This window comes from Argiope bruennichi, chromosome X2 (genome assembly GCF_947563725.1).
Source record: "Argiope bruennichi chromosome X2, qqArgBrue1.1, whole genome shotgun sequence".
Classification (NCBI taxonomy): domain Eukaryota; kingdom Metazoa; phylum Arthropoda; class Arachnida; order Araneae; family Araneidae; genus Argiope; species Argiope bruennichi.
Window position 1 is genome coordinate 48,077,109 of NC_079163.1, and position 17,337 is coordinate 48,094,445.

The 17,337-nt window shown below is 29.9% G+C and overlaps 1 protein-coding gene across 8 annotated transcripts in view; it reads right to left on the reverse strand.

The window, feature by feature from the left end:
• The window catches only part of LOC129960317 (CUGBP Elav-like family member 1), a 1,029,875-nt gene that overhangs the window by 43,332 nt on the left and 969,206 nt on the right, over nucleotides 1–17,337 (reverse strand). For all 8 annotated transcript variants that reach the window (XM_056073674.1, XM_056073675.1, XM_056073679.1 and 5 more), the window contains 2 exons: nucleotides 6,974–7,099; nucleotides 2,661–2,740 (listed from right to left, as the gene is read on the reverse strand). In XM_056073674.1, the coding sequence (XP_055929649.1) occupies nucleotides 2,661–2,740; nucleotides 6,974–7,099 (206 nt within the window). The remainder of the gene's footprint in view (nucleotides 1–2,660; nucleotides 2,741–6,973; nucleotides 7,100–17,337) is intronic.

The following is a 17,337-nucleotide window of genomic DNA, read 5'->3' on the forward strand; positions in this document are numbered from 1 at the left end:
GATTTCCGGATGAAACAGCATCTGCTTTTGAAAAATGAAGTCAAAATACAATTCTTTAAAGTAAGCAAAAGCGTAATGGAAAGAAAATATTTTAAGAGCGTTTAAATTATCTTCGGAAGCGATTGTGTACAAAAGAATGGGAAATATTTATTATAACTGCTTTCGTTGTGATCCAATTTTCAATTAATTTCTATGAAAACTCATATTCATCACTTCTAATCTGATCAGCTGAGTTATCTTTGTAAACAATAGATGAATGATTGCTACGAACCCTTCGCAAAGGATTAAAGATTTAGTTAAAGGCATGAAGTATAAAAACAAAACGGAACTTTTGAATTCGTTAATTATTGTGCCAATAATAATAATAATAAAAACGTTCCATCTATTTCTTTGTTGCTAGCTTTGAATGAAAATGAAAAGCTTTTAATGCTTTTTTAGTTCTTCAGAGAAATTTTTCATTCCGAATAAAGTGTATTTTATTTATTAGCCTGCAATATTTCATTTAAAACACCTCGCCGATTTACTTTTTGTATTTAAATTTAATGAAATAGAAGACTTTTATTAAATTGTTTTAAAAATCATGCTGTTTTACACTACTCTGATTATAGCTTCACTCCATTTAATATATTTTCAAATTGTTCCTTACACATAAATTTGACCATAAACATGACTATTACCTCAATTCAATCGGTGTCATATAATAAAGGGAGTCAGTGCCAGGCGCGATGAGAACACGCCAACACGTTAACCCTCCCCCTCCCCATACACAGGTGCACTTTATTGGCTGAAGTGAAAACAAGCAGTTTCTAGGGTTACTACTGATTAGAATCATTCTTATGAATTGCTGGTTTCTACTATTAACCAGTGAAGGGAATATATTTACATCAAAACGTATTGGCATATTATCCGCCCATCTGGTTATTCTCACCTTATTTTACATTAATTCTTTATGTGTAAAAGTTTATATTGAGTTTTAAAATAACCATCTCCTCTTAAAGAATTTAAAATTAAGGAATATTTATGTTTTTGACATTCTGACATAAATGGTTCAATCTAAGCTTGGCAAATAATTTTTTTGGGAATTAGTAATTACAATGAGCTTATTTACTTTTCTATAAACAAATTATACGTATTATACGAAAAATGGTATAATTAATTTAATTTTTTATATTCACGTAAGGATTTTGGAGTGAAAGAATTCACTCTTCGTATTTAAACATACAATTGCAGTTTATAAAAATTAGAAATGCTTCAGTTTGTTTCTTACAATTTTTAGGGAAATAATCTTCTTTATAGTTACTAAATATTCTCTAAATTTAATTAGAATACGTATGATAAATATGTATATAAAATGCGGTTTGTTGATAATAATGAATTACAAGACATCTTTACATTATTATGCTTAAGAGAATGCTGAAAATCTTTAATTGATATAAATGGCAATGAATTCTAAAAACAGGAAACACATGTACAGATCTGTTTATAAAAGAACATTTTGCTATTTTTTTTAATCAAAAAGTGGATTTTGCCCTTTAAAGACTATTGAATATAACATACTGTGTTCGCATCAATCGGTAGGATTAACATCGAATTTGTACCTTTTGAGAATTTGACCTTTATATTCTTAAGTCACGCAATTGGATAGATAGATATCACGCAAATTTCGGAATCGAATTTTATTTCCGAAACCTCTTAATACACACTTTTTTTTTCAATCTGTCAGCAGATTCTTTAAACATCTGCTAGAAAACCATCCTTTGAACATCTGCTAGGAAACCATTCCTTAAACATCTGCCAGGAAACCATTCCTTAAACATCTGCTAGAAAAACTTCCATGGTTTAATGGACGGAATAATTTTATTGCTAGTTAAATCTGGAATTATTAAGCAAATGTTATGGTCAACATTAAATTACTTGCAATGACTGCATCTCAACATTATCAGAATCAAATCAGTTCATGTGTTCGTAAAAATAATGAGCTGATAAAATTAAATAAGATAAAACTACAAAACTATTAAAAATAGCAGTTTCTCAGGAAACAAATGCAGAACTGTTTTTTTTTCTTTAGTTAGCAAACCTGTAAACATTTTTCTAAAAATAATATTCCGTTTGATTTTTATTTGAATAAATTGAAGTACATGGTTCTTATAAATCAAACGAAAGCATAAACTTTACTGGAAATACAGCAAGAAATTTCAGAAAAACCTTTTAATTAGCCATTCTTTTTCAATCTGTTGAAGAGTACATAGGCAATTGTCTTCTTTACATATTCGATAATCCGATCCTGCATGTCGTATTATCCGAGTTATATGTATCTCGATGCTAATAGCAGAAGTGGTTATAATAAGGTTCATACAAATAAAATTCTAGATTAAATATTGCTCAAAAGATTAACATTAAAGAACACATTTATGAGCATTCTAGACTTGAAGAAACAAGCCAATATTGAAAACACGTGGTCAACGAACACAACCTGGCCTACCACTTGATAGGAAAGAACAAAATAAGCAAGTATGGCAAAGAAACAAAAGGGGACATTTTCGCAAGACTCTAGATTGGAATTCCGGGTTCCGAACCGACTGAGCATTAAGCTGTTTGAGGGAGGTAATTCAGTTTACGCGGGAAATGAAAAAACGGAGTAAATAAATCTCTATACTCACCTCCATTGTTTGTGAATGGTTCATGGATTTTATAGCATTGATAGCACATTGCCGGGAGGAGTAGGTGACAAACGCACACCCTAGAAAGAAATACACAGAGGAATAGAGTGAGACATCTATTAGTGTTACTTTTTACGGTTGTGAATAAAAGAAATGGGCATCCTTAGGGTAAAGCTTTGTTGCTTGGGGAATGGAGAAATAAATGTCCTTTAAACTTACTTATTGGGGCTGTAAATATTATATGCTTTTCAGTTTTAGATTTTACAATAATATTCCATATTGAAAATCTGTGAAAAGCCTTAAAAATACGCATTTGTTACCTAAATTTCTCTAGCTAATTTAATGAAAACACTTCTTCAGCTAGCTTTTTTTGCAATAAATATTTATTTGCGGTTATTAATAACCTTCGTGAAAGATTGTGTAAAAATGGGACACTAAAAATATCTTAAAGGTTTTTCTTTTCTTTTTATTTTAAACTTTATTTCAGCTAAATGACAAAGAGACATTTCATTTTTCTGTAATATATATATATATATATATATATATATATATATATATATATATATATATATATATATATATATATATATATATATATATATATATATATATATATATATATATATATATATATATATATATATATATATATACATATGTTTGGAAAATTCTATTAGATTTTATAGTCATCATTTTTCTTTTAAAAAATTTGAGGGCCGCGGTGCCTGGTGGTAAGATCTCGGCTTCTGAGCCAGAAATGTTTCAGGTTCGAGATCCGATTCGACCGAAAAACCGTTATGTAAGCTGGTCTGGTCCACATTAAATCCATCGGGGCCAAATGTACTCCCGCCGGTGTGGTGTGGAAGTTTGGAGGAGGGGGTTGTCAGTTCAGGTGCCGTCCTCGTCATCTGACCACGGTTCAAAATTACGAGGTCCATCCCAAAATAGCCCTAGTGTTGTTTCAAAACGGGACGTTAACATAGCTTTTAAAAATGTTTGAGTTCTTTCAATGAGAATCGAATATATGACAACGCGAAGAGATTTCAGTTTGTAAGACATCTTGGATGAGATAAGACCATGGGTTATATAAATTAATACACTAATAATTATAAAAGAATATACAAATTAGATTTTATTTTCAGTATTAATTGCCAAAGAATAGACTAATTTTTCATATGAATTTCTTTAAAAAGATGAAGTAAACAGCAAGAAAACTCTGAATACGAATGGTTTGGTTTTATTCCTATATTGAAGATATTACAAAGTCTAGTTTGAGAAGGGCCATGTATTTTTAAACTACGAAGAGGATGACAGCTCCCCCTTATCTCCGAATTTCCACACCACACTAAAGAGAAAGCATTTGAGCCTCACGTCCGAAATAACGTTCACTAGATCTTAAACAGTGAATTTTTTGTAAGACAGTGACCATAAAACGTGGCAAGATCTAATAAAAGCCTGCGCATTGGTTGTTATATATTAATTCTAAATATGAACCTCATCTAATGCCTTTTAATTATTACTATATAAATTTTTTCAACTAGATTTTTTAGATTTAAAAATGTACAAATTCTATATCATGGCCATCCTTTTATATAATAAATTAAATTTAATAATTCTATGAGACTGCTGCTGATTTACAGAGCTCTAAAACGGAAAATTCCATTTTAGAGAACACTGATTTAAAAGAATTATGAAATGTTTTTTTTATAAAAAAAATGGCTGTCTCTCTTTTTAAATAGATATCTTCTTTTAAAGCAGGAAGGAGACAGAAGCCTGTTTCATTTCAAGGATTAAAATCTGTTATTATTATTCTAGTTTCCACCATCAACGTAGCAGCTACAGAAAGCAAAATACGGACAGGACAAAATTTCTACCTCTATTTTTCGTAAACATCATTTTTCAAAACCAGACGAAATTAATGTTTATACAATTAATTGCCAGAAGTTCCCATAAATAAGAAATTAAAGTAGTGGCAGCAAAACTGACGATGTGACGTGCTGTTCTATTTTATTCAATCACTAAACATTTTTGTTACTGACAGGAATTTCGAGCATTTGCTCAGAAGTTATGTTAGATATGATTCAATACCTTTTACGTATAAACTTTATTTTTAATGTGTTTTCATCATAACTTAAAAATGTTAAAGGAAATTTTATATTTCGGCTATTTTTTATTTTTTGAAAAATCATCTGCTTAGAAGCTTTCACAAAATGATTTTAATGGAAGAAAATGATCAATATGAGTTTCTTCTATAGCTTTTGATCTTAAAACTCCTCACTTTTTGAGAAAAAAAATGTTCATTTAAGAAATCAGAACTATTTAGGGGAATTATATTATAGAATAAATTATGAACGGATCATAAGGAATAAAGATTTAAGTTTTGTTTTAATATTTCAAGAATGTTGGGAAAAAATGGATTCAGGTGATTGGACCATATGTTTCTGTGCTTAAGAAACCGCAAAATTTATGCTCAATTAAATTTAAAGATGAATATTGTAGAATAGATGGTCATAAGTTAAATAAAATATGAAAAATAGTTAAAAATTTATAATAGTTTGAATAAGTTAATTTTATTATTAAGAATTTCTTTTGCATGTATATTTTCTTGATTAGACAGGGATCCTGATCTTGGCTTCAGAATTGAAGAATCGAAAGTTTGAGACTTGATTTCTTGAAAGGTTCACCATGCATGTAGGTCTAGTGTAGTTAATCTATAGTGGTCAAACATTCACTTGTTGTTACGATGACGTAGAAATTATCGTTCAAATGTTATCGTTCAAATAATGCGGAATTATCGTTCAAATGTTAAAAATTGATTCACCACTGTTAAAAAATTATGAAATCGGCTCCTAAATAGTTTGTAGCAACTTTGAAACAATCTGCTAATATAACTGAACTAAACAAATCTGCATTAAACGATTTTCTGTGATTTTATATTAGGAATTAATATCTGTTATGAAATTTTTTATCATTTATTAAATACTTAAAGCAAAATAATTTGCTTCATTCTGTTCAATAAAGAGAATTACAGAACTAATAGTTTCACAGAAGCTTAATGGTAAGACCAGAAAAATGGCTCAATAGGAATTAAAAATGTTGAAGAAGAAAATAGTAAGAGGAAATTGAGATGTGTAAGAGATACATATTTTCCCTTATCGTTAAGATAAAGGATTACATTTTTTATTTCATTTATTTGAATGATACGCAGTTTAGATTAATGGGAGTCGAAGATGCTGATGTAGTGAAAAAGCACGCAATGTAAATAAATTGCTAAATAAAATTTCTTTGATTAAAGACGTATATATGTTATTTTCACAAAACCTTACAACTGATGCTTTGATTCATTTATGCTTCCGTTATGCATAATGTGTTCGAAATACACACACTGTAAATAACTGTAACACAAACATTTCATAACAACTATCAAATTTCCATAATTTAAATTACTTGATACTTTAATATACATCATGAGTCGAGGGAATATTTTGACGGTTAAAATGAAGAGGTAGCATTAAATTCCTCCTATGCTTACCAAATGTCGCTCTGAAGTATTTCTTTTTATAACATTTTAAGTATAAGTTTTACAAATGAAGAGAAGCTTCCATAAGTATAAGTTTTACAAATCAAGAGAAGCTACAATATAAGTTTTACAAATCAAGAGAAGCTACAATATAAGTTTTACAAATCAAGAGAAGCTACAATAAGTATAAGTTTTACAAATAATGAGAAGCTACAATTCACGAGTTGAGAGCAGATATCGCTGGCTGATATGATTAGAAACATTTAACATTCCATTCACCGTCGTTATCAACAACCCAGGAAACAATTTGAATACTTCAGATAATTAACAAGATTCTACATTTATATCGATTAATACGATTTATGAAGCTTTCATGTTTGCTAATAATTGCTTGTGTAATAGTATTGTATTCAGAATGCATATATATTTATTTATATTTTGGATCGTCCTTTGCATTCAGATAGTCGCAGGGATAAAAAGTATACAAGTTAAAAAAATTAGTTAATTCTTACCATTGCTTGATATAACTGATTGATCAGTTTAGAAACGTTTATCGTTCTATTCGCCGTCGTTATCAACGATCCCAGGGACAGTTTAAATATTTCTAATAATTGACAAAATTCTACATTTATATCGATTAATTCGATTTATGAAACTTTCCTGTTTAATAATTGCTTGCGTAATAGTTATTCAGAATGTCCATATATATATTTATATTTTGTATATCGTCCGTTGTATTCAGATAGACGCAGGGAAGAAAAGTATATAAGTTTAAAAATGACTTAATTCTTACCTTTGCTTTGTCCCGATGCATCTCGCAAAACTGTGCATTCTTCAATGTTGCCAAATGAGGCAAACATGATACGGACGTCATTTTCCGTACACTTCTTTGACAGCATTCCGATAAACAGCTTCCTCTCTAGAAACAATAAGAAAAGGAACATTAGTAGATATACATTCAATAGCAAAAAATGGGTTAAAAATAGGAAATATGAAAATTTTACTTCAAAGATAAATGATAAATAATAACTCAATAGTATTGTTTAATTGAGATTTATAACTATTAATAGAATGGTAAAAAAGAAAGATGCTCTATTAATTGGCATAATCGTAAGTGACAGATTGTATCTCACTAGAACTGGTTCATTTATGTAATCTGTGTATTATGTTTGTTGTCGCAAACTTTAGCTTAGTTTTTCCAGGTACAACTTGAAACAAACAGTCATTCCATTATGGTAATGATAAAAGGAAACATAGCATCTAGTTAGATTGCTTCAAAGAGAAATTGTATGATACCCGTTTTCATAGAAATTGCTACAGTCCAAAACTGTAGTATTAGACAATATGAAATCGATAATTATGCATTTTACTTATAAAATAAAATTTTAAAGTGAAAATAATATTATATGTGATAACAGCTACATTGGTTTTGTTATATTCATTTAAAAAATAGATCGCAAATTTTATGACGCTTTTGAAATATCAAAATTATAAGTAAGATAATAAGTGTTATAATTATACATAAACGGAAAAAAAGTCAGTGTTTCTTAATTTCCCTTAAGCTGCAATTCTTAAAATTGAAGTAGAGAAACGAGAGAAATCTTTGTCGTTCCACTGTACGAGGTTGGTTAATTACTGAAAATCTGATTTTAATGTTTATCATAGATACTTAAACATAAACTAGCTGTCTAAACAAGGTTATTAAAACTACTAAATACTTAGGTTAAATCATCGTCGAAGAAAATTTAGCTTAAAAATAACTAACTATACATCTGTATACAATCCAAAAATTTTCTTGAGAAAACCTTTTAGAAAAGGTACAATTAAATTTTGATTTTAGTTGCAGGGTATATTTTTTTTAATTAAACAGAAAAAAAAACAATAGCGCCGAAACGTTACTGTGGCTTAAGTTTTTTCAAATAGCATAAACAGAGCTTAGTAAAGAAGACTAGTTTAATCTAAGAGAAGAGGGTCCTACTGTGTCAACACTTTACTCCGACTAATTTCGTTCCAGCAAATACATGTCTGCAAAAATGAAAGGAGCCGTGTTCAAGTGCGCGTTGGGGGAACTCAATTAATATGTCATATGGTATTTACACTTTTTTAAACGCTGATCGTCCTACTCAAGAGGAGATTAATACAAGCGCTTTGTGAAAACGGCAAGGGAATAAAAAAGGCGAATGAAAAAGATACCATAAAAACGCTTTGCCGTAATACTAAGGCACGAGAATTCTCAAGTTCCTAGGTTTCTTCACGGGGGAAAAAATAAAAATAAAAACGGATATGGTCAATTAAGTGAAGAACGTTAATTTCCGGTTTCTTTCCAGCCTTTTTTTATAAATAAACGCACGTAGTAAAGTCTATTTAAAGTCTTACCGAATTTGGCTAATTTTTCTGAGAGTCCTAGAAAGAACACATTATATAAAAATCTCATGCTCTTAGAGGAAAAAAAAAAATTAAAGATTTTCAGTTCTAGTTTATTTACAAGTGAAATTTTAACTGTTGCTGAAGCAGATCGTAAGATTTTCTTTATGTCCTTTTTCAAGACGAATTTATTTTTAAAAAAAGATTCATTATCGTAAGTTTAAATAAAACTAAAAGTTTAAACAAAATGCAATAATGGAAAATCTAATCTGTTTTTAATCTCTTTCTACATCACTTCTGTTCTGCGATAAGAATCTTTTTTATAAAGCTTAGCCTTATGGAATAGAAATAAAGAAGGCCAATTTAATGAAATACCTATTAAAAGGGACACAATAATTTCTTTATTGGGCATTATATATATATGTTATACAGCTAATGGCATACCAAGGAAAAAAGGTACCTTAAACACGGTGCTTTTTTTTTTTTTTAGCACAAATCATATTTGGCTTCACAAGATGAAATATGAACTCAAATATTCCTCCCCCACCCCTTCGATGGGACAATTCCCTTGAGCATCTGTATTCTCTTTAATTCTCCGTCATTAAGCTTCTATAAACATCTTCCTTTTTGTAATATTATAGAGTAATTATTAGTTTTACAATAAGGGTGGATGGGTTGAACAGTCAGTAATTTAAGTTTCAAAATTTATACCTATTTCAAAGTTTTAGCAGATATGATGGAGATGTACCTGCTGATTTTGAATCGTGATTAGGTACCTAGTTTAATACTTAAGTGAATATCCTGCTCTTTAAATTTCGACAATATACTAATGGCCCAGATATTCAGCCATCAACGACCTACAGTATGACCGGAAAGAGTCTAGAATTTTTAAAAGAACGAATATAAATAGATAACTGAAAGATATTGATTTCCGTTTTTTTTTATTCCAATAATCTTTTCTAGAACCCTAGAAAGAATTCATGGTATTGAAAATATCATGACCTTAGGGGGAGGAAAATCTTACATTTCTATGTTTTTAGCTTGTTTAGAAATGTGACGTTATCATTTGGTGATGTGTAATCGCATTTGTACATTTAATTTTGATTATTCTTGCGAAGACGATTATTGAATTAGCTCGGTAATGGTATAAACGCATTTCTTTTCTTTCTTTTTTTTCAAGCAACAGTTTTTAAAAAAGAAAGATCTGTTATCGCAGGTTGGCTAAAACTAAAAAAAATCAAATCAACTGAAATTATGGAAAATCAAATCTGTTATCAATTTTTACTTTCTATTCTCAGCCAAGAATAAATATTTGTATGACTTAATCAAATCTAAATGAAGAAAGTTAATTGGATTAAATACTTGTTTCATTCATTTCATTAAAAATTTTTTCTATATTATACAGATTTCTTATTAATATGGTACAAATTCCGACTAACTGAATTGAAAAAAAAATGGAGCGTGAATAAGTTATGATTTCTTTTGTCAGATTAATGAGCAATTTTCAAATCATAATAGACATTTGGGATGGATAGCATGATTTTAGCCGTAGTTAGAAAAAGTTGGCTATATTTAAAGCAGTCTGTAACTCTCTAGATTTCTACACTACACGAATGCGAAGATATTCTGATACCATGTGCCAGATGTCCAAGTAATATGTCCATATACTAAGAGAAATTTCAATGAAATCAAGACTTGAAATCATGACCCTCGGATAAAAAAGCCAATAGTTTATTTTATATTGACATGCTCTCAGTGTTAATGGAATGGTATGGTAAATTAATGCTCACATTTGAAGATAATAGAGATCTGTAAGAAATCAATCATGTGACTCTGAGATAACGAAGCCTTCACTAGCATAATTTCTGCATGTCATATGAGAAGACGCTGGACCGCAAAAATTAGTGAGTATTTAAGTTTTTTACAAAAGAAATATGGCCAATCAAATCAAGAACCCTAGGATAAGACAGAAAGCAGTACATAGTACTAAATTCAATTTTATGCACATACCTATAATAGTTTTTCCATTGAAAATATAGGCCTAGGTTCATTATCTTGCAATCATCGTAGACATCAAGCTATGGCTGTCTATTGGCAAAAACCCGGATTCGGGAGTTGAAGATAGTGGGTTTTAAATCCGATTCTATTAGAGATTCATTTAGTTCAATTCTACATATACTACGCGAATTTAGATTATGTCAAATCTGTTTTGGTTAATTTCTATTTGTGTAGTGTGGAAGTTTGGAGATAGAGTTGTCAGTCTAGAAGTTTTCTACATACGAGGACTGTCCTAAAATATTTCTCATCCAATTTAGTTTCAAAAAGGGAGCTTTTAACTTTACTAAAGTCCCTCCAAACACAAATCTGTCAGGTCACCACGATTTTTAGCAGTTAATGAAAAATTAATTTATATTTGCCACATCGTTTCCATATATTTTCATTTAATTTCCTGTTGAAAATTTATTTATATCGGAATCTATAGAATTTCTTCTTGGACAATATAAAGTCAATTTAATAATTCTTTCTTTCAAAAGAAGTAAATAGTGTATTTTTAAATGATATACTATGTGCTTGGCATTTAGATTTTATTCTAATTATGGGGAACATTTATTAATTAAATTTAAGATAAAGTAAATTTTTTAAGGGTATAAAGAAATTACAACAGTTGTTTAATTATAGATAATCAAATTATGGAAAGATTATACGGTGTGGTTAATTAAGAAAATCAAATTAAAAGGAAAAAAATATTTCTAAGAATTAAAGAACAGTTTAATGAATTGGAGTTTTGCTTCAAAATCTTATGGAATAGTAAACAACTCAAGCAAAAGCTATTTATAAGAGCGATTAATTTTTTAACGATAAATTAGCTGGCAGAATATGAAAACAAAGCTTTTAAAGAAAAAAAAGAAAACGAATCTCATTTTTTGTATTTAACTGCATTTTATTTATTTAAAAGGAAGTGATTAAGAAAAAAGAAAAAAGTTTTATTGAGAGAAAAAGATCAATTCTCAGAAGTTTTATCCACAGTGTAAACACTTATTCTGCTTAAAATTAAGACAGTTTATGAAAAAAAAAGAAAGAAAGAAATTAAATGAACGCATATGTATCAATACCCATGAAGAAATAAATATAATATATATTTTAGTGGCATAAGATGTTTGAAAAGTGACATGTATCTTACGTCCTTTTTCTTCTAAAAGAAATATAGGCAACTAAAACAATTTAGATGCAGAGTATGGAGATTAGATTAGAATTCTGTATAGCTAAACGAGTCAAATATTCGTGTCTCCAAAAATTTGAGAATCAAAGATAAATTCTATATAATGTATAGATCTCGGTTAATTACACGAATATTGAAGAATGGCATCCTGTGAACAATTAGATTGAGTACTTATTATGCAAAACGTTTCCCTTCCCTTCTAAAAATGTGTATTTCTAATCGATAGGACAAATTAAATGTTCAAATTTGAATTTAATGTGATTTTAACGGTTTCTTACACAATAGCATCAATGAATAAGATTCACATTATGCAACGTGCCCCATGTTCAAAAAAACACAAAGGAAAGCATAATTATAGATCCATTAGTTGCATCTACGAACTTTAATTTTACTTGGAATACAGCAATATAAGCTTCAGAATTTTTACTTAGAACGAAAAGCAATGGCGATAATAATCATTAGCGTTTGGAATAATGAATCCCTTGAAGTCTTTCATATTAAGAGAAATCATTGTTAATGTGTTAGGATTTAAATGCTCGAGCATTATTTGTACATTGTTTCGGAGCATTTAATAGTGTCATTTTCCAATGACTGAATACAGCACAAATGGTAATTAGCTTATGACTAATCAAAGACCGATAAGCTGATAAGTAACGTGTAATTGGAACCACAATAGCTTACTTAATATTAATGCGCTCTAGCCTCATACATTTAACAATTAGATAACTTGTTGCGCCAGAAAGAAGAGAGATGCCTATTCATTAAAACGTATCTCTTTTCGGCGAATAGACATCAAATCGAACAGCTTGCTCATTATTTTATATATATATATTTAGCATTCATATAATTCTAATTTTTAATGTCTTTTTGAAGTTAACACTGAGCATGTATTTTTAAGATATAAATTGATGGATCATGATTAATTTTGTAGAAAAATATTTGAATTGAGCTAATGACTTTGTTTCGAATTTTATTGATAAAAATGACTTTAAGAAATTTAAAAACATGATTTTATTTAAGGAATGCAAAGGCAGAGAGTATCTTTTCTCAATAAACATATGTAAAAATGGGAGGTGCAGATAATAATATTTTAAATAAAGGATCTTTTTATCATATTTATAATATGCTTTAATTTTTAATGAGTTTTTACGAATTTTCTTTCTTATCATGTAAATTGTGGTTCAATATCTATATAACATTGTTTTCAGCTCTTCAAGCTTTTACAATTTAATTTTCCCTATCATAATTTTTGACATACTATTTTAAAATAAAAAAAATATCGAATTTAATCGTTTAAGCCATTCTGTTCCTTTTGGATTATTTTTTTTCAAAATCTGAAGGGAATATCACGCTTGTCTATCCTTTTTAATGGTTTCAGCTTACATGAATTAACCTTACTCGATCTATCACAATTTCTAATCAATCTTCTCACATGTTTACAGGACAACCACGAATGTGAAAAATGTTTCTCTAAGAAGAAAAGATTCCTCCAAGTGACTATGGAGGGAGACAGGAAATTTTTATATTTGTTTATAAATATAGTCAGAATCTGAAGATAACCTTTAAAAGTGTGTCAAGGAATTTGTACCCTAAAATGGAATGTCTACAGCTCGATGAAAAATAGTGTTATAAAAGACTAATTATACTGGAAGTGCAAGCTTCCAAGTACTGTTCAGAAAACATTTGGCCTGTTAACTGTGAGCAGCATATTTATTACACTCCAAATAAATGACCCTCACACTTTCTTTTTTCGCCTGTTCAAGTAAATGGCCTGTAAAACGAAATTTGGCTCAAGTAATCTATTATGAAGAACCGGCAAGAGTATTTTGAGAAAAGCACGCTATAAATTAAAAGGATGACAGTCGCTATGTAACCAACGGGAGGGCAAATCGTGCTCTTTAAGGGAGATAAAGAACAGAATGACTTTTCGCTGTACAATATAAAATAACAATTATTCTAAGATTAAATGAAATGGAAATTGCTGCTGACAGACTGCAAGACAAAGTACTTCACGGATTTAAGGTACGTCGATACCAATTAATATCAGATGAAAAAGTAGTCTAAAGAAGTAAGACGTTGTTCGTTGGAGAAGAGAGATAATAGACTCGTTTTGTTTTTGCATTAAATATTTTGAATTATTAAAATGAGCAGCCGATTCATATTTTAATGCAAATATTGATAATAAAATAAGGACAATGAGAAAGAATCTTTTTCTGTAATTTGAATTCATTCGGTGAATTCCCGATTCGGAAGAAATTTATACGTATTTTTGAAAAGACGCTAAGAAAATTGTTATTATCTAAGAATATTAATGAAATATGCAAATAGTGCTAAGAATTGAGAAAAGGAGCAGAAGTTAATAACAATTTGACATTTAATAAGAACTGATATTTCTCTCAATATTTTTAAGACGAATTTTTTTATGATTAATAATAGCGATACATTTATAAAAGCGATAAGTAATCCCAATGCTTGTCTCCCTCAACAATATGTAGAAAATATTTCACTCTTAAAGTTCACAAAGATAGTTTTTATAATTGTTTACTGGCGAAAACATATAGCTTCTGTGGTCTGTTGACATTGGAACCTGAAGGTCATTTGTTCGAAGACAGACTAGGGGAAGTTAAATCCGCCGGGCTCCATTGTTTTCCCATTGACAGTCTGTGGAAGTTTGGAGAGAATATGCGGTTTGTGAACTATCCTTATCATCTGAATTCTGTTCAAAAGTACTACTAAAGGGCTATTTTGTACAAAAATAGGGTTTGTACAAAATAGCCTTTGCATAGCTTCGAAATTCGATGTTAATCTAGCTAGACTGAATTAGGGATAAAGTATTTTTTTAAAAATAAATTTAATTAAGTAAAATTTTATAAACTCACTTTTATTAATCTAGTAAGTAGTAGATTTTTTTATTTTAATTACTTTCTTCTTTTTAATTACGAGATCTATTGTTTCCGAAACTATTTACCAAATGGGTCAACTGTTTACCAAAGGCGCGGAAATAAAATTTAAGCGAATTAATAATTCATTTCATTAAATCAATCGATTAATTAATAATAAAGCTCTTAAAATATTAAAACAAGGCATTGCTACTGAGAACATATTTGAGAACGAAATTTTAATTCTCCAGCAAGTCATGATCATCATGTAGTTTTAGTGGCCCTCATATTTCCGTTTTAATTGTTTTCTGCTGATTATTTTTCAGATGCTTTGATTAACTTAATCTAATACCAAAATAAATAGACATATTCAGAACATTGTTATAAGGGGTGAATGCAGTTTTCCCTAATATCAAAAATATTACAAGCAAAGAAAAAGGTATCATGAAAGATTAAGAATATAAGATTATCCTAGGAAAGAAAAATAATCCTGAAACCACTTACAGGATTTGAACATGCTGAAACGGAAAAGAGTGTGCGCGAGCTAATAGTCATAGGGGGAGGACAGAAACTGGTAGACTTAATAATGCCCTAATATGCCTACTTCGCTGCATTCAAAATCTGGTCTTCTTTCGAGTGACAATCTGTTGGATACTAAAAGTCTATTTTTATTTGTCATAATTTGAAATTAGAATCATTAGATGCCCGATATTTAATAAGAGAAGAAATTCCTATTGAATATTTAAGTAACGCTTTTCTTGGATGTCATTTATACGTTTCAACATCAAAATATTACAATAAGAGCAATGGCATTCATTTATTTTTAATGAGTTTCGAGTTTAAATAAGTTTGACCGACATCCAGCGTTGGAGTAACACGAGGGCTGTTTTGGGATGGAGCTCATAATTTTGAATTGCGATCAACAAGGACTATCGGCACCACTCTCTCCAAACGTTCATCCTCGGAAAACGGTTTTTTCTGATACATTTAATTTGCAATAGATCCACGCATATAGTAGATATCTGGAGAAATCAGATTTGGACAGTCTGGTTTCGATATCTTATTTTCAAATAAACAGATGGGAAGAAAATGGACAGCACCAGCAATTTAATGAACTTTAAACTTAAGACAAGTAATTACAAACATTATCAAAATGACGAATGCAATTCATCTCAATATCAAGAACGTTAGAAAAAAGTAAAGTTAAATAGTAATAATGAAAGTCCTCGTTAAAAAATTGTGAAGTTTATTCGAGAACAGAAAAATAAAAGGAATCATTCCTAACTTTCGTACTGCTTTCGAAAGCATTATTAGGATATTCGAAAAGAATTTGAATTTAATGAAAGAAGAAATCATAATTGAATATCTTTCAAGAAATCTTTTTTTCGAAACAAATATGGTCAATTCAAGGGACATTAATATTTTGCTACATGATAAATGTAAGTATGCAGGCATCTAAGTGCTCAATTTCTAATGATAAACTGTGGTGTAGTACTTTGAAGAATAAATGTAAAACGTACAATGGATTTCCTAAATTGCGCAGAGTATCAAGCGGATATGCGGATATGTATCAAGTGAGCATGAATTAATTATTACTATTATAAGAAGAATAATTAATATCTTCTAGGCTTGTTACTAATTCATCCCAAATTTAAAATACCATTAGGTGTTCTAGTAGTATTCACATTCCTTTCTTTTACTTATTTTTAAATCAACAGATGAGGAGAGAATGACAACCGATTCTCTTCTCAACTGAATCAACACACACCCAGCATTATCAAGAATGACGAATGCAATTTACCTCAATCCTAAGAATATTTGTAAAAAAAAAAAAAAAAAAAAAAAAAAACGACGATGATGATGATAAGAAAATGGTTCTCCTAAAGATTAGAAAGAAGGAAAGTTTATTCTAAGAAAGAAAAACAGTTCTAAAAGCGCTCGCTGCCTTTCAACAGTTCTATTCGAACATATTATCAAAGTATTCGAAAAAGAAAGAAAGCGCGAGAACTAAAAGGCAGAGACGATAGGAATCGGTGGACCTAATGCACTTATTTCGCTGCATTCAAAATCTGGGCTTCTTTCGAGTGACAAACCGTTGGATACCAGAAGAGTCCATCTTAAAGTGACATATTGGATCCTTGGAGATCCAAAGTCGATTTTTTAGGAGCAAGAAGAAGAACGAAAATAAATAGGAGAAAAGGAGAAATAAAAAGAAAGAACATAGCAGATAGATGGGGATCTAGCTGGCGTCGTCGAAAATCTGGCTCATGGAATACTAAAGATAGGAAGCCAAGAGCAAATAGCAAACGTATTGATTAAACATCGAAGGAGGTAGACAATATGGTAAAGCCGTGGAGCCAAGGCTACTGTCGCCAACATGACCGACTCGGGAAGAAAAATAAAATGCGCAGAAAAGGCAACATCCCAGAGTTTGGAATCGATTCCAATATTTTATTTTATGATACTTTTGGTTAAGTGGCTAAATGAATGCGACATTGTCACCACCAAGTTCGATAGTCAGCAATTAGGGCTCGAACTTGTTCTGACATTGAGTTTCCAATGCTATCTGGCTAGATATCCAGTGTGGCTTTCTAGGGAAAAATATTATTATTCTTTTTCTATTGAATTTAGTAGTACTTGAGGGCGTTGAGTAAGAGTTTTTGATATTTTTTGTACCGATTTTGATAATGTATA